General features: G+C 36.5%; 1 protein-coding gene across 3 annotated transcripts in view; it reads left to right on the top strand.

Moving 5' to 3' along the window:
- The window catches only part of SERPINI1 (serpin family I member 1), a 115990-nt gene extending 92982 nt beyond the window's left edge, over positions 1-23008 (top strand). For all 3 annotated transcript variants that reach the window (XM_066347225.1, XM_066347226.1, XM_066347224.1), the window contains exons 6-9: positions 218-315; positions 20902-20988; positions 22350-22439; positions 22679-23008. In XM_066347225.1, the coding sequence (XP_066203322.1) occupies positions 218-315; positions 20902-20988; positions 22350-22439; positions 22679-22755 (352 nt within the window). In that variant the 3' untranslated portion in view covers positions 22756-23008. The remainder of the gene's footprint in view (positions 1-217; positions 316-20901; positions 20989-22349; positions 22440-22678) is intronic.
- The last annotated feature ends 3239 nt before the right edge of the window (positions 23009-26247 follow it).

Here is a 26247-nt window from a genome sequence, read left to right as displayed (position 1 = left end):
ATATTCTTCTGTTATATTCTCTTTGGTTCCCCTTCTTTGTACAAGCACAATCAAATACTACTTGCAGTCAAAGCCAATTTTAGCATAATTTTCCCTCATAAAACAGACTTTAAAAATCAACATATCTAACATTTTATTTGCCCCAGGTAATAAGACACTGTGACTAAATACTTTTAAAATTCTATAACTAACTATTTCCCCCCTATGGGTTTTCCAGGTTCACTGTGGAACAGGAAATTGATTTAAAAGGTGTTTTGAAGGCTCTTGGAATAACTGAAGTTTTCATCAAAAATGCAAATTTGACAGCCTTGTCCGGTAGGAAACAAACACCAATTTTTAAAAAATGTTGTTTTATAAAAGCTTTTCAAATGATGATATTGAACCCTCTGATGACTGTGGAGTTCTGAGGTAAAATACAGCTATTTACCAGATAAATAGAACAGATATACTTAACCTCTACCTGCAAAACTAGGTGTGAGAAGTAGCTTCAGAATATACCAGGCATATTGGGTGTTGAGCCACATGTTTTAAATATCCCCAGAAAATAAAGTCCACATGGATAATTTGATTTAGATGCCCTAATTTGTTCAGGGTACAACTAAAGTAGTTAGAACATGCAAAATGTTTTTGAAAATATCTTTAAACTGCTAAACCTGAGCCATTTATCATTGAATTAAGCTACCTGTGGGTTTGAGACTCAATGTATATAATGATTATTTTCTATCATTTCTGTAGAACACAAAACAATGAAACAATCTGTTTTCAATGTGATAAAGTCAAATATATATCAAGATAAAAGAAACTGAACATGTGAGGCCTCTTTATATGCTATTTATTGAACCCAGTTCTGCATCTAGATAGGGCTGAGGTAATAGAAAATTCCTTAGCAGTTCTTGAGTTACAGGAGAGAATTTAGTTTTCTTCTCCTGAATCAGCAGCCTATAGAAAAATCAAGCAGACTGATTAATAGGATCTAAACCTGGAGTGTGAAGGCTCCGGGACTGAATTCAAGGAAATAGAGACCTTCATCCCGAAACTGCATGTAGGCATGTGTCCGCATGGACGTGTGTGTGAGAGATAGGGAACACACCAGGGAGGAAATCGCACATTCAGAGCTTTCAATAAACTTTCACAGAATCTACAGTCAAAACAGCCTTGCCCTCCCAAATTTAGGATTGGCAGGTTGTTTCCTAAGTAGCACTTAGCTTCCAGCAGTGAGGCAATATTGATGTATCAGATACCACAACTTCTACCCCTAATTTAGAGAGCTTACATTGCAAAAACACTAATAGAGTTTTTCTAAATGTCTGCTATATAAATGTTTCTATCCACTCAAAAAAATGAATTTTCCCTGGATAAAGGTTTTTATGACTCATATCCAGCAACTAAGGCCCCCAAACTTTTCACTGAGATCATCAGGAAGGTGATACTGCAGGAGTTTCCAGAGGTAATGGGTACCTTTGAACTAGAGTCAGAAATACAGTCATGGCTCCAGCTTAGTATAGTTAAAGTTCTGATGCTTCCTTCGTTAGGAACTGAGAGAATCTGTCTATCATATTGGCCACATTTCAACTGAATAATTACACTTGCTTTCTTACCATACCTCTACTCTCAGTTTGATTAGAGATTCAGTCCTCACCATTTCACTCAAACATCTAGACCATTATTTCACACACACAAAATATATTCTGCTTTTCAGACCAAGGGAGTTGCACTGCAGTGGCAAATCGATTATAATGGTCAGTGTAGCTTAAAATTTCTGACATATCTAGAAGGTATATAAGGTAGTATTTAATTCCCTTAACTATGTGCAGAGACAATAGACCATAGAAATACATTATGAATGCAGATGGTTTGGAGATTAGAAATAATAGTAGAACCTTTCAGAGCTCATTTCATACAAATGTGAGGTCACTGATCAACCCTCTATTAGAATAGAATCCTTCTCAGCATTGTGCTCACAGTTGCATTTCCCATACCTGGCACAGGGCTGGCACATACTGGGCACCCCGTAGATGTTTGCCAAATGATAAAATGAAGGAGGGAAGGAGAAAGGAGGGTTCCTTGGAGCAACCTATACATTACATTGCTTGGAATGTATGCTCCTTAAAACATCAGTAAGCAATCCAGAATTGGCCATCCCTAAACACTGCCCTATTCTGGTCTTCAGGATAACTTGATGAAAGATCTAAAGCCAGTATCTCAAGCTTTCAGAGTCTGGTAGCCCCAGCATGCCAACCTTTCCAGTCAATACATTCTTCATTCTCTCTCTCACACACACATACACACACACACGCACACATACATATTAAATCTATGCACCATTCATTCAAAAACTAGTGACACAACTGTAAGTCTTGCCTTTACACTTTCTCTAAATTTCTTTGATCCCTGCATCATTTATTTGGGCACCATATATTCTGCTTTTCATTGTTGGTATCCTTGTCACCTATCAAGCTTTTTGCCTCCAAATAATGATTAAAATGTCTATGACACTTAGTTAACCCCACAAGTACCCGGGAAAATTATTAGCACATATTACTTGGTTATTACTTTATACTTTAATAAGAACTTCATGGTGTTTAAGATAGATAACATTAATTTTATTCAATGCCATGTCTATTTTTTTTTCATTTTACAACTTTCTGTGAGGCAGATAATGTAAGCAAAGTACTATGTCAGAAAAGTAAAGAAATGATCAAGATACCATACCTGTTCTAAGGAAGCATGCAGACTTGTGGGGAGAAGGATTTAGTAAAACAAAGAGTGAAAGAATGTTTTATTGGCACAATGGTTTTCAGCCGGTGTAATTTGGCCCTCCAGGGGATATTTGGCAATAGCTGGAGATGTTTTGGGTTTTCAAAACTGGGGCATGCTACTGGTATTTTGGGTGCAAAAGCCAGGGATGCTGGTTATATACCTATGAGCTACACTGCACAGGACAGTCACACAACAAGGAACTACCCAGCCCAAAATGTCAATAGTGATGAGTTCAGCAAACTTGTACTAGAGAAAGCACTGTGGAAGCAAAAAACAAAAACAAGTATGAGCAGAATAGGAGCATATTGGGTCCGAACATGAAAGAAGAGGGTATATGTATGTATGAAAACTTAAAAGCATACAGCATTTCTGAACAATGTCTTAGAGAGTAATAGCAGTAGTTGCATCTCGAATATGGGACAGAGGCTCTCAGATAAAAAAGGAGTTGTCATTTCACATCCACTGTGTACTGTTTAGAATTTAACCCTGTGTATGTATTTTTTCTTCAATTAAAATTCTTCCTAAAATGGGAAACACTTTCAAAATGATATTATTAGGAGGCTTTGTAAATTCAAAGGCACCCAGAAAACAAGTAGGTACTATTGGGACTCTGCTGCATTCTTAAATCATGTGATAAAATATTTATCTTCAAAAATAGCCAACGTGATTTAGTGGTGGACCAGAACAGCTACAACAGCGACAGCAGCTCTGCTTCCTGTTCTCCTGCTTCTGGGAAAAGGGCGACTTCAGAATCCTTTGCTAAGGCCTTTTGAATGCACTCTTTTATTTTCTGTTTCATGGCATCCACCTTTATTTCAGACTCTCATTACTGCTTCCCTAGACTATTTCAATAGCCCCCTAAATGGTTTCCAATCTCTCTTCCATTTAATCTGTCTTATCTGTTGCTTATCCACTACTGCCAAGATTAATTGCCTTAAAACTCACACACAGATTGTTCCAGTTCCTGTTCAAAGCCTCCCTTCAGCCTGCTGTGCACTGTCCACTGCTCTGTGGGCATTCAGACCTCCTCTCCCTCCAGCTTTAACTGGCTGATCCTTTACACATGGCTTGTGCTCCAGCCAAACTGAACACTCACTCTGCACCACACACACATCCCCCTAGCTCTCCACTTTATGAAATCTCTCCCACCCAAAATACATCTAGAACTGAGTTTCAGTTCAAATAGCCCTAACTATCAAGCCACCATATCACATCTGATCTCATATTATTATTTAAACATCAGATGTCCTCTGCCAGAATTTAAACATCCCAAAGATCGATCCTTATGTGTGCTTGGGAAGCACCCAGCACTGTGCTTCCTGCTTAGTACTTACTAAAGGAAGGAAGGAATAAGATGAGATGCTCTGTATTTATTCTTTGCTTTTTATCTCCAATGGATGTCCATTGCTTTTGATGCTCAGTTTCATTAACATAAAACACGGTAAAGACTCATACAATAAACATGGAATCTAGAGAGCACTGAGAACCATTTTCTTTTCAGGCTCGATTTTAAATGCTCATCTAGTAACAGGGAGGATCCTGTTATAGACTAGGGCTATTTTTGTAACGGAAATGAGTGACTGTCAGCATTTGGACTAATAGATAATCCTCTTGGAAGATGTGAGGAAGGAAAAAAATGAGTACTAAATCTTCCAACTTAAAGTACAAGCTTTAATAAAGGAGCCAATAAAATACAGAAGTTAAGAAGACACAGCAAAAGCTATCTCCAGGTCAGACTCAAACGCTTAGATTTATGCTGGACTGTTTCTTACATCCTGCCCTTGTTTGTTCTCTTTCTTCTTGCACTTGTAAACCAGAGGGCTGTATTTATTTCTCTTCTGGTGCCATCATTCCATTTCTGCTCCTCCTTTCTTGCCCAGACGAGTGCTACAGTTAATAAACTTGATCTCCCTGCTCCTAGCTTTTGGCTTATCTGATTCCCCCTTTACAGCTGCTGCCATGAGCATCTTTGAAAATCAAAGCAGTCATTTCCGCAGCTCCCTAGCATCGTGGCACAAACTCTTCTGATCAGGCGTGTCCCCCGCCACTCCCCACTTCCTCAGAAGCCAGGCTCCAACTGGACTTTCAGGTCATCCCTCCTGCTTATCTCACTCTGCAAGTAGAATCCTCTGCTTGGAATGCCCTTGTGCCCTTCTCTGACTTTGACTCTTCTGCTTATTCTTCAAGAACCAGCCAAATGTCACCTTCTCTGAGAAGCATCTGCTGGTATCTCTCTGGACTCTCACAGTGCAGAGGTTGTCTTAGATGTTTGTTCACACACCTGTGTCTGGCCCTGGAGCGTCTCAGCAGCAGGGTCTGTGCCGCCGACACCCAGCACAAAGTGGGCCTACGCTGGGTGGGTGCGTGGTGAGGGAATGGTGCTTGGCCAGGGCTTGTTCCAAGTGTGAGGGCTTCTCTCAAACCTCCAGCCCGCCTCACTCCCCACATTCCAGCTATACATGCCTTCTTTTGGGTCCTTAAACACACCTACCTTGTTTTTGCCTCTGCACTAGCTCTTCCCTCCACTTGAAACCCCACCTTCAAGCCTTCCCATGGCTGGCTCCTTTGTATTCTTTAGATCTCAGCTTAAATTGACCTTTTCAGACATGCCTTTTCTAATGCCCTACGTCAAGTGGCTCTGCTTCCCTTCCGTAGTCACCAGCCAACTCATCATCGAATTTCTTACCACATCCTGAAATTTTGGTCATTTATTGATTTGCTTTTTAATTGTCCTTATTTAACTTCTGCTTTCTTTATTAGAAAGAAACTGTTTAGTTCACTGTAGTATATCCAGTGCATCAATTATGTCTGGCACTTAGAAGGTGCTTAGTACATGAATGAATGAACGAACGAACTAGTTGCCTGTCTATAACAAAATCTATTCAGTAAAACAAGCATTCCTTGAAGGAGTTCAAATTCTGGAAATCTCTCTAAAGTTCATGGGTGAGACTAAATCTAAAAATATTGTAGCAACTAAAATATTTAGCTTTTGGTTCTGTTATGGAACTCTCTTCATTCTATTATTTGAAGCCTGTCCTTGGTGAGGTAGAAATCTATTTAAACTGGCTGTGTTTAGGAGCAGTGCCACAAAGGAAGTAATGGCATCCACTTACATGATGATCATCCTGCCAGCATTATGTTAATCACAGGTACTTAGAGCCTTTGGTGCCCACACAATAGCTCATGCAAATAGGGTACTTAATAAATATTTGCTCAGTGACTGAATGGATGTCTAAGTATTTTACTCTGTTTCTTTAGAAGAGCTTGAATTACTGCCCAGCCCTTCTCTGGAGAACCTAGGGCTCTCTGGCCTGGTTCCCATCTTCTCTGTGAAAATCCTGGCTCCAAGCCACCCCAAGGAAAGTAGGACCAGCAATTTGCAGCAATGTCTGCTGTGGACAGAAGGACAAGACTGCTTTAGGCCAGTGTATAGATTTTTTTTTTTTTTGGTAGCCCTGTTTGCCTTTGATTTATTTATTTTCTCTTTTAGACAGCAGTTAACCTTTCTCTAACCAATAAGATGAACTCATCCATGTAAAATAGATCTCCTTAATTCCCCTCACATTCAGAGTGCGTATGTGGGAGTGTGAAAGGAATTGTTGATGGAAGATGAACAAGACAGGCGAGGTTTAGGCCCTCAAGGAGTCGGTGTGCCTTAGCGGGAAAGAGGGCCTGGCTGCACCATCACATGGCAATGGGCAATAGTGAAGGGGGAGCATAGGAAGCTGTTCACTTGCCTGAATCCCTGCATGACCTGATCTCCTTCTAAAATTGGGTGACAGCAGACACATTGTTGCTTAAACCACTTTCAGCAGACATTTTATTTTATTTTTTTTTTCCACCTCAGTCTTAGAATTATTTCTTCAAAGAAACAGCAGACATTTTATTTTAATGCAATTGCTTGAGGTTTGTCCCCAGAGAAAAAAATTCATTTTATTTCTTTTCCCTCAGTATCTGTGATGTGATTTCTTATTTGTTACATTTTCTCCTACTTGTATATCCAAACGGGTCCTGTTTTTTCTGAGTGTCCTGAGGTCTCCTTTCCAGCTGCAGACCTTTGCTGTCCCTCAGACTGCAGATAAGCGATGGCGGGGAGCCAGAACACTAGCTTGGATCTTTATCTTGTGTCTTTGAGATCTGGCTGGTCACAGGAGTCTGTGGGAGGACATTCCCTTTGCTCTCTACTCCAGTAGGTTTTTAAGATTTGTAGTGGGCATTCCTTCCCTCTCTGCTGCTGCTCCCCATTGGTTTACATAGAGACTACATTGTTTAGTGACATATGTTTTATTTATAAGCTATAAAGAATAAACTTTATAGCTATAATTGTGAACAGAATTGCAGTCGTGGTGCTCACAGAGTGACAACACTCAAAGTCTTACATTCAGAAATACCTGACCCCCTTCATTCAATGATTAATAAATTTGTTTATTGGGTTAAATACTGGAAAATTACACATTATCAGAAAACTTCCTCTCCTTAAGATAGTTCATTTATTAGGTCCACCAAATGCCAAAATCCAGGGATACAAAGAGGAATGAGACAATTCTTGTTTGAAGGAAGCTGACAGTTCAGGAAGAGAGACAGATCAATACAAATATGATCTATTATAAGAGCTTCGATAGAATTAGATCCTGGGTTGAGTGGGAAAGAGTGGTCAGTTCTACTTTAGTGGGAGGTAGGAATCAGAGAGCAGAAAAGGCCTTGTAGAGCTCAGAGCTGAACTTTACTAATAGATTAGGTGTCTTGCTGAACAACAAAGGTTAAAGGGGAAGGAAAGATACAAAAGTGATAAAGGTGGTGTGTCAGACTATGGCACTTCAAATGAAGTGGAGTGACTAACACTAAATGAATGAAGCCAAGGCAACTTCATGGAGGCTCTCCTGTTGCAGACTGAGTGTGCGATATGGATATACTGAAGGTGAGGTGGCAGGCAGAGCAAGCCGCAGAGGGGAGGAGGCTTCTTAGTAGAGTAATGGCATAAACTGGTTTGCATGTGATAACGTCTTCTCAGAGAGAGCTCTAATGTGAACTTGACACAGTTGAAGTTCTCAACTGCGGTGACATCCCTTAAAACTAATTTTCAAAAATTATTTTCAGATTAAAAAATAATATTTATCTACCTATTAATGGGTGAGTTTGGTGATTTTTTTTTTCCTAAGACTGTTCTCCCTCAATTTTAGTAGCAGGTTAAGACTACCCAGAGATGACTTAGATTACTCTTATTCTTCTTCTAGCATCTGGAGTGGTTTTTGTTTGACAAAAACTTCTGTAAGTTCCTTGAAGCTTTGGTTAAAGTCACCAGAAAACCATTTAGGCTTGGAGTCTTTAATTTTGAGGATGGGGAAAGTTCTTGTCTACTGATTTAACAGGAATCTGCAGAAAATTATTCTTTAGTTACTTTATGAGACAAGCATTATCCTCATTTCAAAACCAGGTAAACATAGTACAAAGAAAGAAAACGATAGGCCAATATCCCTGTTACTTTAGTGATTTTTAAAAATTCTCATCTGTATCTTCATATATGTTCTTTTTTCTTTGTATCAATACTGTTTATTTGGCAGTCTCTTCTTCACACACCTTATTAAACATTTATCTATTTTGTTAATGTTTTTAAAGTTTTTATTTATTGATTTTATATTTTTTATTTTTATTAATTTTAATTTATTGTGTTAACATGGATTCAAGTGTCCCACTCAATGTAACACCCTCACCCCCATCTCCCGTCCCTCATTATACCCTCTTTATCCCCCCTCCACCAAACTTTCTGCCCGGGTCCCTCTGGTATTTGCTATCCTGTTATCTGTATCTCTGTGTTATGTATATATAATTTCACTAATCCCTTCACCTTCTCTGATCCCATTCCCTCATCCCCTTTCCCTCTCACAGCTGTCCCTTTGCTCCCTGTGACCCTGCCTCTGCCTCTATTCTGTTCCTCAGTTCACTTTGTTCATTAGATTCCACATATATGTGAGATCACATGATATTTGTTTTCTTCTGCCTTTCTTATTTCACTTAGCATAATAATCTCCAAGTCCATCCATGCCATCGCAAATGGTACGATTTCCTTTCTTTTTCATGGCTGTGTAGTATTCCATTGTGTATACAAACCACAGCTTTTTAATTCACTCGTTCCACTTGGGTTGTTTCCAGATCTTGGCTATTGTAAACAATGCTGCAGTAAACATGGGGGTGTATATCTTCTTTTGAATCAGTGATTTTGTATTCTTAGTATATATTTCTAAAAGTGGGATACTTGGGTCAAAAAGCAGTTTTGTTTTTAATAATTTGAGGAAACCCATACTATTCTCCACAGTGGCTGCACAAGTCTGCATTCCCACCAGCAGTGCAGGAAGGTTCCCTTTTCTCTACAGCATCGCCAGCACTTATTGTGTGTTGATTTGTTAATGAGCACCATTCTGACAGGTGTGAGGTAGTATCTCACTGTGGTTTTAATTTGCATTTCTCTGATGATTAGTGACATTGAACATTTTTTAAAATACCTGTTGGCCATCTGTATGTCCTCTTTGCAAAAAGTGTCTATTCAGTTCTTTTGCACATTGTTTAATTGGATTGTTCACCTCCCTGGTGTTGAGTTTTAGAAGTTCTTTATTAATTTTGGTTATTAACCCCTTATCAGACATGTTGGCAAATATGTTCTCCCATTGTGTATGTTGTCTTTTTATTTTGTTCATGGTGTGTTTTGCTATGCAAAAGCTTTTTTAGTTTGCTATAGTCCCAATTGTTTATCTTGTACTTTTATTTCATTTGCCTGTGGAGCTAAATCAACAAAAATATTGCTACGAGTGATATTGGAGAGTTTACTGCCTATGTTTTCTTTCAAGATGTTTATGATATTGCAGCTTACATTTAAGTCTTTTATCCATTTTGAATTTATTTTTGTGAATGGTGGTCTAGTTTCATTTTTTTGCATGCACTTGTCCAATTTTCCCAACCCCATTTATTAAAGAGACTATCTTTACTCCATTTATGCTCTTACCTCCTTTGTCAAATATCAATTGACCATAAAGGAATAGGATTATTTCTGGGTTCTCTGTTCTGTTCCATTGATCTATATGCCTGTTCTGATGTCAGTACAAAGCTGTTTTGATTACAGTGGCCTTGTAGTATAACTTGATATCAGGAAGTGTGATATCTCCCACTTTATTCTTCATTTCAACATTGCTGAGGCTATTCGTGTTCTTTTTTGGTTCCATATAAATTTTTGGGATATTTTTTCTATATCTGAAGTAAGCCATTGGTATTTTAATAGGAATGGCATTGAATTTATAGATTGCTTTGTGTAATATAGACATTTTAATGATGTTCATTCTTTCTATCCATGAACATGGTATATGCTTCCACTTGTTTATAGCTTCCTTGATTTCTTTTATCAATGTTTTATAATTTTCCGAAACAAATCTTTCACCTCCTTAGTTAAATAAACTCCTAGGTCCCTTATTTTTTTTGTTGCAATAGTAAAGACATTGTTTCCTTAATTTCTCTTTCAGATAGTTTATTGTTGGTATATAAAAATGCCACTGATTTCTGAGTATTAATTTTATATCCTGCCACTTCACTGAATTCATATATCAGGTCTATTAGTTTTTTGACTGAGACTAGGATTTTCCATGTACAGTACGATGTCATCAGCAAATAATGATAGTTTTACTTCTTGTCTAGTTTGGATGCCTTTTATTTCTTCTTCTCTAATTACTGTGGCTACGACTTCCAGAACTATGTTGAATAAGAATGGTGAAAGAGGTCACCCCTGTCTTGTTCTTAATCTTAAGGGGATTGCTTTTAATTTTTTCCCATTGAGTATGATATTGGCTGTGGGTATGTCATAGATGACCTTTATCATGTTGAGGTATGTTCCCTGTATTCCCACTTTGCTGAGAGTTTTTATCATAAATGGGTGCTGGATTTTATCAAATGCTTATTCTGCATCTACTGATATAGTCATGTAATTTTTACTCTTCCTTTTGTTTATGTGATGAATCACATTGATTGATTAGCAAATATTGTACCAGCCTTGCCTCCTCAGAATGAATCCCTCTTGATCATTATGTATGATTATTTTAATGTATTGCTGGATTTGGTTTGCTAATATTTTGTTGAGAATTTTAGCATCTATGTTCATCAGGGATTTTAGCCTATAGTTTTCTTTCTTTGTACTGTCTTTACCTGGTTTTGAAATGAGGCTAATGCTTGCCTCATAAAAGGAGCTTAGAAGTCTTCACTCCTCTTGAATTTTTTGACATGGCTTGAGAAAAATTAGTGGTAGTTCTTTGAATGTTTGATAAAATTCGCCTGAGAAGCCATCCGGTCCAGGACTTTTGTTTGCTGGGAGTTTTTTGATAACTGTTTCAATTTCATTTGGTGTAATCAGTCTGTTTATGCTTTCTGATTCTTCCAGATTGAGTTTTGGAAGGTTGTATGTTTCTAGGAATTTATCCATTTCACCTAATTGTCCATTTTTTTGGCATATAGGTAGATCTTCATAGTATTTTCTTACAATTCTTTATTTTTCTACAGTGTCAGTTATTACTTCTCCAGTTTCATTTCTAATTTTATTTATTTGAGCCCTCTCTCTCTTTATCTTTATGAGTCTGGTTAAAGGTTTGTCAATCTGGTTTACCTTTTCAAAGAACCAGCTTTAGGTTTCATTGATCTTTTGTATATTTTTTCTTAGCCTCTATGTCATTTATTTCTGCTCTGATCTTCATTATTTCCTTCCTTCTACTTCCTCTGGGCTTTATTTGTTGTTCTTTTTCTAGTTCTTTTAGATGCAGGGTTAAGTTGTTTGTTTGAGCTTTTTCTTGCTTCTTAAGGTATGGCTGTAATGCTATGAACTTCTCTCTCAGGACTAATTTTGCTCTGTCCCGGAAATTTTGAGTTGTATGTTCATTTTTATTTGTTTCAAGGAATTTATTTCTTCCTTGATCTCGTTGTTAACCCATTTGTTATTTAATAACATTTTCTTTAGCCTCCAAGTATTTGATTGTTTTTTAGTTTTTTTTTATTATAGTTGATTTTTAGTTCCATGCCACAGTGATCAGAGCATCTGCTTGATATGATTTCAGTCTTTTTTTTTAATAAATTTTTATTAATATTAATGCGGTATCATCAATAAATCAGGGTATATATATTCAAGGAAAACATGTCCATGTTATCTTGTCATTCAGTTATGTTGCATACCCATCGCCCAGAGTCAGATTGTCCTCCGTCACCCTCTATCTAGTTTTCTTTGTGCCCCTCCCCCTCCCCCTTCCCCTCTCCCTCCTTCCATCCTGCGCCCTCCCTCCCCCTGCCCCCGGTAACCACCACACTCTTGTCCATGTCTCTTAGTCTCCTTTTTATGTCCCACCAATGTATGGAATCATGTAGTTCTTGCTTTTTTCTGATTTACTTATTTCACTCCGTATAATGTTATCAAGATCCCACCATTTTGTTGTAAATGGTCCGATGTCGTCATTTCTTATGGCTGAGTAGTATTCCATAGTGTATCTGTGCCACATCTTCTTTATCCAGTCTTCTGTTGAAGGGCTTTTTGGTTGTTTCCATGTCTTGGCTACGTGAACAATGCTGCAATGAACATGGGGCTACATGTGTCTTTACGTATCAATGTTTCTGAGTTTTGGGGGTATATCCCCAGTAGAGGGATTTCTGGGTCATAAGGTAATTCTATTTTCAGTTTTTTGAGGAACCATCATACTTGCTTCCATAATGGTTGTACTACTTTACATTCCCACCAACAGTGTATGAGGGTTCCTTTTTCTCCACAGCCTCTCCAATATTTGCTATTACCTGTCTTGTTGATAATAGCTAATCTAACAGGTGTGAGGTGGTATCTCATTGTAGTTTTGATTTGCATTTCTCTAATAACTAATGAATATGAGCATCTTTTCATATATCTGTTGGCCATTTGTATTTCTTCCTGGGAGAAGTGTCTGTTCATGTCCTCTTCCCATCTTTTTATTGGATTCTTTGTTGTTGAGTTTTATGAGTTCTTTCTAAATTTTGGATGTTAGGCCCTTATCTGAGCTGTTGTTTGAAAATAACATTTCCCATTTAGTTGGCTGTCTGTTTATTTTATTGTCAGTTTCTTTTGCTGAGCAAAAGCTTTTTAGTCTGATGTAGTCCATTCATTTATCTTTGCCTTCACTTCTCTTGCCTTTGGAGTCAAATTCATAAAATGCTCTTTAAAACCAAGATTCATAAGTTTAGAACCTATGTCTTCTTCTATGTACTTTATTGTTTCAGGTCTTATATTTAGGTCTTTGATCCATTTTGAATTAATTTTTAGTACAAGGGAACAAACTGTAGTCGAGTTTCATTCTTTTGCATGTGGCTTTCCAGTTTTCCCAGCACCATTTGTTGAAGAGGCTTTCTTTTCTCCATGGTGTGTTGTTGGCCCCTTAATCAAAAATTATTTGACCATATATATGTGGTTTTATTTCTGGACTTTCTATTCTGTTCCATTGGTCTGAGTGTCTATTTTTCTGCCAATACCATGCTGTTTTGATTGTCGTGGCCCTATAATATAGTTTGAAGTAAGGTATTATAATGCCCCAGCTTCATTCTTCTTCCTCAGGATTGCTTTGGCTATTTGGGGTTTTTTATAGTTCCATATAAATCTGATGATTTGTTGTTCCATTTCTTTAAAAAATGTCATAGGAATTTTGATGGGAATTGCATTAAATTTATAAATTGCTTTGGGTAATATGGCCATTTTGATTATATTTATTCTTCCTATCCAAGAACAAGGAATATTTTTCCATCTCATTGTGTCTTTTTCAATTTCTCTTGACAATACTTTGTAGTTTTTGTTATATAGGTCCTTTACATTCTTTGTTATGTTTATTCCTAGGTATTTTATTTTTTTTGTTGCAATCATGAAGGGGATTGTTTTTTTTAGTTTGTTTTCTAATATTTCATTGTTGGCATATAGAAAGGCTATGGACTTTTATATGTTAATTTTGTATCCTGCAATCTTACTGTATTGGTTTATTGTTTCTAGTAATCTTTTTGTGGAGTCTTTGGAGTTTTCGATGTATAGGATCATATCATCTGCAAAAAGTGATACCTTTACTTCTTCTTTTCCAATATGGATGCCTTTTATTTCTTACTCTTGTCTGATTGCTCTGGCCAGAACTTCTAGCACCACGTTAAATAAGAGTGGAGAGAGTGGACAACCCTGTCTTGTTCCTGATTTAAGGTAGAAAGTCCTCAGTTTTATGCCATTTAATATGATGTTAGCTGATGGTTTATCATATATGGCCTTTATCATGTTGAGATATTTTCCTTCTATACCTATTTTGTTGAGTGTCTTAAACATAAAGTTGTGTTGTATTTTATCGAATGCCTTTTCTACATCTATTGATAAGATCATGTGATTTTTGTTCTTTGTTTTGTTGATATGGTGTATTACATTAACCGTTTTACGTATGTTGAACCATCCTTGAGATTCTGGGATGAATCCCACTTGATCATGATGTATTATTTTTTTAATATGTTGTTGTATTCGATTTGCCAGTATTTTGTTTAGTATTTTAGCATCTGTATTCATTAGAGATATTGGTCTGTAGTTTTCTTTTTTTGTGCTGTCCTTGCCAGGTTTCAGTATGAGGGTTATATTGGCCTCATAAAATGTGTTTCGAAGTATTGCTTCTTCTTCAAATTTTTGGGAGACTTTGAGTAGAATAGGAACCAAGTCTTCTTTGAATGTTTGATAGAATTCACTAGTATAACCGTCTGGATCTGGACCTTTATCTTTGGGGAGGTTTTTAATAGTTTTTTCTATTTCCTCCCTGCTAATTGGTCTGTTTAGGCTTTCTGCTTTTTCATGACTCAGTCTAGGAAGGTTGTATTGTTCTAGAAATTTATTCATTTCTTCTAGATTGTTGAATTTGGTGGCATATAGTTTTTCCTAGTATTCTATCAATACAATAATTTTTTGTATATCTATGATGTCTGCGGTGATTTCTCCTCTTTCATTTTGGATTTTGTTTATATGAGTTCTTTCTCTTTTTTCCTTGGTGATTCTTGCCAAGGGTTTGTCAATTTTGTTGACCTTTTCAAAGAACCAGCTCCTTGTTTTATTAATTTTTTCTATAGTTTTTCTGTTCTCTATTCCATTTATTTCTGCTCTGATTTTTATTATCTCCTTTCTTCAGCTGGTTTTGGGTTGTCTTTGTTCTTCTTTTTCCAGTTCCTTAAGGTGTGAAGTTAAGTGGTTCACTTGGGCTCTCTCTTGTTTGTTCACATAGGCCTGAAGTGATATGAACTTCCCTCTTATTACTGCCTTTGCTGCATCCCAGAGATTCTGATATGTCGTATTGTCATTTTTATTTGTATATATCTTTTGATCTCTGCACTTATTTCTTCTCTGACCCATTCATTTTTTAAAAGTCTTTTGTTTAGATTCCACATTTTGGTGGGGTTTTTTCCCTCTATTTTGCACTTGAATTCTAGTTTCAAGGCTTTATGATCAGAAAATATGCTTGGTAAAATTTCAATTTTTCTACATTTGCTGATGTTATCTTTGTGGCCTAACATATGGTCAATTCTTGAAAATGATCCATGTACACTAGAGAAAAATGTATATTCTGTCGCTTTGGGATGAATTGTCCTGTAGATGTCTATCATATCCAGGTGCTCCAGTGTTTCGTTTAAGGCCAATATATCTTTATTGATTCTCTGTTTGGATGACCTATCTAGAGCTGTCAGTGGTGTATTGAGGTCTCCAAGTATGATTGTATTTTTGTCAGGTTTTTTTTTAGGTCAATAAATCGCTGTCTTAAATATTTTGGTACTCCTTGGTTTGGTGTATATATATTAAGGATTGTTATATCTTCTTGATTCATTGTCCCTTTAATCATTATGAAATGACCATTTTTGTCTCTGAGTACTTTTTCTGTTTTGTAGTCAGCATTATTAGAAATGAATATTGCTACTCCTGCTTTTTTTTGGATGTTATATGCTTGGAGTATTGTTTTCCAGCCTTTCACTTTGAATTTGTTTTTATCCTTGTTACTTAGATGAGTTTCCTGTAGGCAGCATACATTTGGATTTTCTTTTTTAATCCATTCTGCTACTCTGTGTCTTTTTATTGGTAAGTTTAATCCATTTATATTTAGTGTAATTACTGACACTTGTGGGTTCCCTATTGCCATTTTATAAATTGCTTTCTGTTAGTTTTGTATCTTGCTTGATTCTTCTCTTCTGTTTTTCTATCATTTGTTTTTGTTTGTTTGTGTTCCATACTTCTTTCTTCTGTTGCTGCCTTTTTAAAGTCATGTGCTTCTGTGGTGGTTTTTTCAAGTGTGTTTTTTCATTACCATTAAGTAATGAAAAGGGTACTTACCATATTCATTGTAGTACCATATCTTAAGAGTGTTTCTGCGCTTCATCGTCCTTTGCTACTATTAATCTTCGTCCTCTCCCCTTTATTTTTGTTTTTGTTGTCACAGTTTAAATTTGTTTTTATTGTGTTCTTGGTGGAGCTGTTACTTGTGGTTTTGTTTTGTTTTGCTCTTTGAATCTGTTTGGAAAACCCCTTTTAGTATTTCCTGGAGTGGGGGCTTTTCTTTGTCATTGGTTTGTGCTATCTTCATTATGATGTGTCTTGGGGTAGGTTTGTTGTGGTTAAGAAAGCTCGGTGTTCTGTTTGCTTCTTGAATTTGAGGCTTTAGTGTGAGGATCTCTTCCTTAGGATACCACTCTAGCAAGAGTTGGTAGGTCCTGATCTGATGTTCTCCACAGCTGGCCACTGGATGTGCTAGCCCTGGGCCTCCCTGGCAGGAACCCAGTGCAGACCTGTGAGAGACACTGCCCGTGACTGGCCCTCAGCAACCTTCTTGGAGCCACCTCTGCTGGGCCCAGTTGCTCATGGAAGTAGCAAGCTGCATACCTAGGCTGGCTTTTACCCACATTTGTCCTGGTGGAATGCCAATGTAAAAGGCCAAGGTTCCCTGAGTCCCGCCTCCTGCAGCCTCTGTCTTCTGGCTTCTTGTAGGGCTTAGCCTCTGAAAAAAACCTCTGGGAGAGTCTAGAACCTGCTGCAATTCAGGGATAGGAAGGGTGGTGAGTGTAGCTCCGCCCCTAGGCCCCAGATGTCAGTCTGTCTAGGCTGTTTTCACAGACCTCAGTAGGGTGTGGCCCCGGGAATCTGGTGGTTGTGGCCTCTGAGATGCAGATGTTTGGTCTGCCTGCACTCTGGACAGTTTCTACTGAGTCTCCCGTTAGGTGGAATTGCCAGTCTTAGACTCAGAAGCGTGTGGGAGAAAACTCTGGCCTCAACACTAGAAAACTGAGTCACTGATGTGCCCCCTGCTTCCTGGCTTCTCAGAACAACCCCCTGTCCTCTACTGGGGAAGGAAAGACTCCCAAGGGTGAAAGCAGTTAGTTGCTTCTCCCCAGGCTGATGGCACTCCGAAGGGACTGCTCTGCCCAAGAGAGATAGTGACTGCCGTATTGGAGAATGATTCAGCACAGGGGTTCTGGTGGCCATCCCCCACAGTATCTCACCCTGGGCCTCCAAGTTGACACTCTCCTCATGAAACTCTAGTCCTCTCAGCTCTGCCTCCATGGGAGCTCCGGGTAAGTGGCTGTGAACAAGATTTTCTGTGCTGGTTCTTAAAGACGGAGCCTGCTTCTCAAAGAGCTCTATCTCTTTCTCACAGACTGAAACCGAGCTTTCTTCGCCTTCTAATGCTGTCTGGGCACCTCTTTTAGGCTCTTGGGATCTAGGCTGGACTCCTGGCCTGGAGCTGAGTACCCACACCTCTCAGGGTGACCCTCCCTGCAGTGAGAGTCCCTCTGGACCCTCAGCCGCCACTTGCTCCTGTGAGCAGGGCAGCCTTTTCCACATTTCCACCCTACCTACCAGTCTCGGTGTAGCTTCTTCTGTGACTCCTCTTCCCTTAGTCCAAAGTTGGTTTTTCAAGATGATTGTTCTTAAGTTAAGTTGTAATCCAATTTAGTACTGGGAGGTGCCAGTTGAAACATTGCCTACTTCATTACCATATTGGAATCTCTATTTATTGATTTTAGATTTCCCTGTATTTTAAATAAGTAGGTCCCTTGCAAGAACTCTCAGCATCTTTGCCTTCTTGATCTTCTGTCACACTACCTTGCACTGTCCCACCCACCTCCGCCACTTTGGGTCAATAAGAACATATGAAAGGACAGATAACTAGAGGAGAGAAGGGTACACTTGGGACCAACATCAGACTTGAAAGGATGAGATTCTTTCTTTCAAGGTACCACATAGAACCAGCTAGTCAGGCTCAGGAGCTATTATAGCCAGTTTCCTTGATGCAAATTGATGTCGCTAAAATATATGATGTCTTTGAGAATTCCCTTCAGAATATTTGAAGATGGCTTAGCTGGAAATATGCACACACATTACCATTTAAGAACTGGGTTCTGTTACTTTTGCATCAAGGGCCATAATATAATATTGGTTGATGACCTGCCCTTAACTGTCAGGCTGATGAAAGTGGGTGGCAGTCTGTAAATAATATAGTATCAGTTAACTACTGGTAGATTTTACTGTCTTGAAATTTATGTGTTTGTTTGCCAACTAAATAAATTTGACTAGTTATAAATATAAACTACATTTTTCTCTTTATTTGTTAGAAACAGTCTTCTAGATTTAAGGGAGCTAATATTATTTGTTTATTGTAAAAATTTAATTGCTTTTTATTTTTCTTCTAGTCATCAAATGCATCCTGGGAGAAAATATAATATTTCATAATTCAGTGCTTATATCTGAATACTAAATATTAGCTAAGGAAATAATATCCCTTATAAAAGTATATTCAGAAATGTCACTCAGCTGTCTTGGGACTTATTCAAAATAAGCAGGTGCTGCATGACAGATGTACCAAAAATATTTTTGGACATCATTTCCTATCTATGGAAGATAATGATGTGTTTTTGAAAACTTGAAAGGGAAATAAATGTACATTGAGGGTAGGACTTGGTTGCTTAAAAAGTCTTACTAAATAGTCTAATGAGAATTCAGTTGTGCTTTTACTGAATGGTGCTGGACATCAGCAACAAAATTATTTATCTTGAATTTGAATTAGACCTCCTGGAATAGAAAAAAGGAAATAGACTACAAACTTGAGTAATTCTTTATCTTGCATCCTTGTGTTTTGTTTTTATTTTTGTATTTGAGACATCATTTGTTTGTTTTGTTTGATCTTGAGAGAAAATTGGAAACCCAAGATTGAATGCTATAATTTGCTAGGACTGCAGAATGAAATACCATAGACTGAGTGGCTTGAGCAATGGACATCTGTTGTGTCATAGTTTTGGAAGCTGAAGTAGGAGATCAAGGTGTCTTCAGGGTTGTTCTCTTCTGAGTCCTCTTTCCTTGACTCGTAGATGGCTGCTGTCTCCCTATGGCTTCACACATTGCCACAATTTTTCAGAGAAACAAAACCGAGAGGAAAAATTTCTATCTTTGTCTTTTTCTATAAAGTATCTATGTATGTATCTCTCTGTCTCTGTCACAAAAGAGAGAGAAAGAGAAAAAAAGGGAGGGAGAAAAAAACATGGCAGAGAGAGCATGAGGGGGGGTTAAGGAATTGGCTCACACGATGTGGAGACTTTGGAAATCCAAAGTCTAGAGCAGGGGTAGTCAACCTTTTTATACCTACCTCCCACTTTTGTATCTCTGTTAGTAGTTAAATTTTCTAACCACCCACCGGTTCCACAGAAATGGTGATTTATAAAGTTGGGAAGTAACTTTACTTTATAAAATTTATAAAGCAGAGTGACAGCAAGTTAAAGCATATAATAATAATTACTTACCAAGTACTTTATGTCAGATTTTCGCTAAGTTTGGCAGAATAAATCCTTATAAAACAACTTACTCTAGTTAAATCTATCTTTTTACTTATACTTTGGTTGCTCCACTACCACCCACCATGAAAGCTGGAATGCCCACTAGTAGGCGGTTGGGACCAGGTTGACTACCACTGGTCTAGAGGGTAGGCAAGAAGACTGGAGACCCAGAGAAAGATTTTAATTCAAGTCCAAAGGCAATAAGCTGGCAGACTTCTTTCTTGCTCAGAGGAGGATAGTCTTTGTTCTATTAAGGCCTTTCGTGGATTGGATGAGGTCCACCCATATTGTGAGAGTAGTTTGCTTTATTCAAAGTCCACCCATTTTATGTTAATCTGATCTAGAAAACATCTTTACAGAATTATCCAAAATATATTTGGACAAATATCTGCAACCAAATTGATACATAAAATTAACTATAACACACGATCTTTCCTCTGTACCTATCTGTGTCCAATTTTTTCTTATAAGAACACCAGTCATATTGGGTTAAGGTCTACTCTACTGATCTCATTTTAACTTAAGAGTCTATTTCTAAATATAGTCACATTCTGGAGTTTTGGAGGTTAGGACTTCAACATATGAATTCTGAGAGAACACAATTTAGCAGGTAACAGCCATAACTTTAAAAATAAGCATAAATAGACAATTTAAAGGAAAAAACAATCCTTCTGATGCTGAAAATGTGTTATTTCCTCTGACTTTAAGGTAATCCTCAGATAAACCAATGAACTGAAGTGGAAAATAACTTTTTTACATATTCACATGTCTACAACTTAGAAATCTTTATTTTTCTTTGCCAACAAATTTATATTACCTTGGTAATTAGAGATTAGATTTTTTTAAAACTTCTTATTCAGGATATATCTGGATTTCTACCTGTCTTAATTTTGTGGTTTTAAATTTCAAATTAGAATGCAATGTGTAAGATGTTTTTATATTAAGTTACAAACTAATTTGAAGTTGCTATTTAAACAGAACCAGTACCCACTTTTTTTTCTGGCAACATAAAAAAGAAACAATGGGAAAATGTCTAATAAAAATAAAGGGAAAAATAACAAGAGACTAAAAATGAGAACTAATCAGAATACATATCTTTGATGGCTCTCTCAAATCATAAATGTAGTCTTATCACATTATGTCTTATGTTTTTATATCATTACGTATGTTTATATCATATATCAGTATATTATACCTCTTAGAGTTTTTAATTCCTTTCAACAAAAGGGTAAAATGCTCTATATCTGATACTAAAGAAATGCTTCTGTTGTCTTGTTTTTGCAGATAACAAAGATATTTTCCTTTCTAAAGCAATTCACAAGTCCCTCATCGAGGTTAATGAAGAAGGCTCCGAGGCTGCGGCCACCTCAGGTGCCAAGTTGTTTTCTAAAATCTTCTCACCATTTCTAGATTTGTGTTTTTGAAACAATCTTGGGTAGGTGGGTGGGGCATTTTTGGAACCAAGGCAAAAAATTAACTTCTGGCTCTGCTCTAAAGTAGAAGTCTAGGTAACGCTGAAGCAGCTGGGACTTCCTAAATAGGCTGTGAAGTGCGCACTCAGCCCAGGGTCCCCGTGGGCAGCTCCCATCTCCTGTGCCCTCTCCAGTGAGAGGCAGGAGGACACCATCAGCTCCGGAGAGTAGACTTACCTGCTGTGCTGCCTGTTTTATTCAGTACCTTAAATATTTCCCTGCTGCCCATGTAAACATTTTTCTTCCTACTTAATTACTCATGGAAGTTACTTTATAAGCTTGTCAGTGAAATCTTTCGATTTTAAAAATTTGACATAAACTGTCCACAGCAAAATGGCAAATGTCCTTGATCATTTTCATCATTCTGACTTCCCTACTTAAGTGAGAATGCGTTTTCTATTACTTCATTTTCCTCCTTTTATTTGAGTGGATTTGTTTCAATTTTATCATCAAATTTAAGTCACAATTCTACCATCACCTCTCATAAAATGTAACACATCACATTTGCATACATTATTTCTACCTTTGCATAAATTTGTCTATTAAAAGGATAGCACCAGTTAAAACAGTATTTTCGGAAAGAAACAGAAGTACAATAGTCTCACGCATCAAGAAAGCTTAAAACTTACATAATTTAATAGTGACCTTTTTCTGACAATTGAATCACCCTGCAGCAAGTATAAATCGATCATTCCTAATAAGGTTCTCACAGGAATTCAGTTTCCCAGCTGTAGGAGACACATTGAGTCTCTCCATGCTATATTTTCCCTTCAGACACTGTTATTCTGGCTACTTCTAGAAAACTGGGGACTTGCTATGTAAAAATACCCATTTCAGACAAAAGAAATAATGATTTGAAAGCATAAAAAAAGAAAGAAAACCTGTGTTAGTATTTTAAAGGTTTTTTTCTTCTCTCTTCCTTTAACTGAAAAATCATTTTAGTAGACATAAGTATTTATCTGAGATTGAGGCCAAATGTTTTATAAGAGACAGAATAAATTGTCCTATTATTTTGTTGAGTTTAGAGATAGGAAATTGTGTATGGTTGTGTGTGTGTGTGTGTGTGTGTGTGTGTGTGTGTGTGTCTTTAAAATCAAGTAGAAATGTTAGCACCTTTATAATTTTTCTCTCTTTAAGTCTTTAAAAATCATGTTTTCTGTAAACCATTGCCTTTACATTAAATATAGATGGTTTGGAGAACTTGCTCATTAATCCCGCATATCCACAGACATGTAATTACTCTCTCTCTCTGCACTGTAGGAATGATTGCAATTAGTAGGATGGCTGTGCTGTATCCTCAAGTTATTTTCGACCATCCATTTTTCTTTCTTATCAGGAATAGGAGGACAGGTAAGTCTGTTATGAGGACAGAGCTTGTTTAATAGGTTAAAAAGAAAAAGTTTTTTTTAATTTAGAACATTTTTTCCACATTGTTTATCAGATAATTTCTAGTGTTTGATATTTTAAAAATGAAAATAATATATTTATATTTTATTGTTAGCTAGGTCATAAGCAAGTAGATAATTATCTTTTTTAAATACAAATATTTTTTTGTTTATCCCGTTTTGTTCACTTCCAACCTAATGCAGGTACAATCCTATTCATGGGACGAGTCATGCATCCTGAAACAATGAACTCAAATGGACATGATTTTGAGGAGCTTTAAATCATTTCACTTAAATAACAAGAAAAATAGTAACTTAAGCATATTGTATCTGTGACTGGTATATAGTTAAGATTTATGTTTTACAACATATCTTAAGATAATATTTAAAATAACTCTAGATAAAAACAATGTATGTAAATTATAAGCCAGCTTGTCAAGGAACATTATCAGTATTATTGAGGTAATAGTCTTGGCATGCCATTGTATGTGTTGTGCTGGTATTTAAAATAAAAGGACATAGTGACCGTGTGAACAGCTGGTTTTTATTTTAGAAGTTGTTATACAAAGATACCTCTAGGTGAAATTTGGACACAAAGAGGTTTGTGTATGTCTCAAATCTTTTGCAATCATGTAGACTCAAGGCACCCAAGTAAATTGGCACTGGACACTTATACATGTCAAGCAGTGACAAGTGAGATGGAGACAGTATGCCACAAAAATTCTGTGTTGTTTTTTTTTCTGAAGACGGTGTATAGTGTAATATAAAAGAATGCAAACTGAACATCTTCTGTATGGCTCCATAACAAAACTAGTTAAGAAAAGAATAGGGTATGCAAACCTGTAGCTTATAGCTATGGTTTATTGACCATGCCTTTAAAATCCCACTTGGCTTCAGAAGCCTGATGTAGACAAGCCTGGTATATCAGCACGTTTTGCTGCTGCAAGTAAAATCTGAAGTACAACCAAGTCTTAAAAGTCCCAGAGTAAACCATGCAAGCAAATGAATAATAAAAATAATAATAAAGATAAAAAGTATGTATGAGACCAGATAACTAACTAGAACAAAACGTGCTAATACAGATACTAGCTCCAGAATGTAGCAAGGCGTGGGCTGAATTCTACCCACAGAGGTGTTCTTGTTTGTTCTGTGTAGAAGGTGTTTACGTTCTATAATTAGGGTACCCCATTTTTGTTCCTCTCACTGGTTACCTGATGGTCCCAGGTGCATTTGTTTGAGACATCTGGAGAGTTATAAGTACTTTGCAAATCATATTTGTCTTATTTTCTAGAACAAGAAATAAGTAATTCCAATCATGGCAGGTCTCTAGTAAATTGTTATTCATTGGCTGAAATAGTGGTACTATTTGGGGCTGGTGAGAAAAAAGAAAGAATGATTTCATCATATCTATGAATGGAACTAGGCACATAATACTAAAATTTTGATTTTGTGATTAACAGTTTCAGAGAAAGTTCAAAACATTTTAAAACCTAACAGAAACAATTTGGATGTCACATTCTTGTGTTAGGAATTTTGCTATGATTTCGAGCTGTTAACAAGAATTGATATTATTGTAAACTTCAAGTTGATTCAGGAGAGTTGTGGTTTGGGAAAACCAGGTCTGACCCTTGACCTATTGAATTTTGAACTCTGAAGAAAAACTTGAAAATCTGCTTTTTTCCACAAATTTCCTTGGTAATTTTGTTATACACTAAATCCTGAATATTGCTAAATAAAGAATGCATGTGCAACACTTATATACTAGCTGTTTAGATAGAGTTCATTTATAGAAAATTAGGTCAATCAGTGATATCCGAAATCAGTGCTTCTCAAACTTTCTGTGCATTAGTATTACCTGGGGATCGTAAAGCAGGTTCTCATCTAGTAGGTGTGGGGTGGGACCCGAGAACCTGTATTTCTGACGAGCTTCAGGAGATGCCATTGCTGTTGGGCCATGGACTCAGATTGGTAGCAAAACTACATTTCACATAAGATGTACATGTCTGACAACATGAAGATGTGAAACAGGAAAGTGCAGTATTCATACAGCTTGGAGAGATTTAGGGGATGGAACGTAGTCTATATTAAAAATGCAATGCACTTATACAAAATGAGGAAAAAATGGTTTTATGTGAATGCATCTTCCCTATTACATAATGTGGAAAAATGCAAACTTCCTCTGTATATGAGAACACTTGAAATATATTCTTTAAAAAATATAGAGACATTTATAAGCAAAGCCCACAAAAGAATTTATAAATACCCAAGGACACAATACTTAACAATGAATCTTTTACAACTTATATTCTCAGACAACTTAAAGTTTATTCATAATGCTGAGGTTATTATAGAATAGTGCTGTTTTCATTTGAACTGTGTTCATATAATGTATATACAGTTTAGGCTAACTGATGCTGAGTCAGAATGTTACTCTGAGTTTGTGATATTCTTCATTACTGTATTGCTACTTGTTAAGTATTATATATTTGCTAGGTCTGCATTTCTACTAGTCACCCTATAAGAAAAAGTCAACATCATTATACACAAATAAAGCCCAAAATACTATTTTTTTTGCTAATAAAAGATTTGATTCTACCATTCAGAATGTTTACCTTAATATATTTCAATACAATTTAGATGTCCCTTAAATAAAATCTTGTTATTAATATGTTAATAGAGTGCTTAAAATAGAATACTTTATAGTACAAAGTTTTTCCTATTGTTCAACTTTGTTTATAGTTTCTGCAATACTTTTCTATTGAAAAAGGAACATTTTATGGTTTAGTTTCATTTTCTTTTTAAATGCATATTTTTTGAGGAAGAAAGCAATAACAATTATTTATGTTTGTTTTTAAATTAAATCTTTTTTCCAGCTTTATTGAGATATAGCTGACAAATAAAAGTGTATTTATCTAAAATGTACAATGTGATGACTTAATATGTATACCCATTGTAAATGATTACCACAGTCAAATTAACATATAGTTACTGTTTTGTGCTGTGTGGTGAAATTTCCTCTCTTAGCAAATTTAAATATGCAATATAATATTCATAAATATACTCACCATGCAATAAATTATATCCTCAGAACTTATTCATATTATAACTGAAAGTATGTACCCATTAACCAATATCACTCATTTTTCCCAAAACAGCAGCTCCTGGCAACCACCATTTTACTCTGTTTCCATGAGTTCTGCTCATTTTTTAGATTCCACATTCTGAGTGAGACCATTCAGTATTTGCTGTTCTCTGTCTAGCTTATTTCACTTCAGCACAATGTCTCAGAATGGCAGGATTTCCCTTTTTTTCATGGCTGACTAATACCTGTTTGTTTTTGTATTTATATATGTATACATATACAGATATATATATATATACACACACACATATATTACATAAGGATTATATATATTACATTTTCTTTATCCATTCATACATTGATGAACACTTAGGTTGTTTTCATATCTGGACTGTTATGAATAATCTTACAATAAACATGGGAGTGCATATAACTCTTCAAGATACTGATTTTACATCCTATATATTTTAGAGATTAATCCCTATCATATACATGGTGTGCAAATATTATTTCCTCTTTTACCTTTTCATTTTGTTGATGGTTTCCTTTGCTGTACAGAAGCTTTTTAGTTTGATGACATCCCACTTTTTATTTTTGTTGTTGTCACCTGTGCTTTTGATGTCATTCAAAAAAATTATTGCCACAGACAATGTCAAGAAGCTTTTTTTCTGTATTTCGTTCTGAGAATGCA

This window comes from Saccopteryx leptura, chromosome 8, assembly GCF_036850995.1.
Source record: "Saccopteryx leptura isolate mSacLep1 chromosome 8, mSacLep1_pri_phased_curated, whole genome shotgun sequence".
NCBI classification, from domain to species: Eukaryota; Metazoa; Chordata; class Mammalia; order Chiroptera; family Emballonuridae; genus Saccopteryx; species Saccopteryx leptura.
This window is presented reverse-complemented; position numbering and strand designations above follow the sequence as displayed.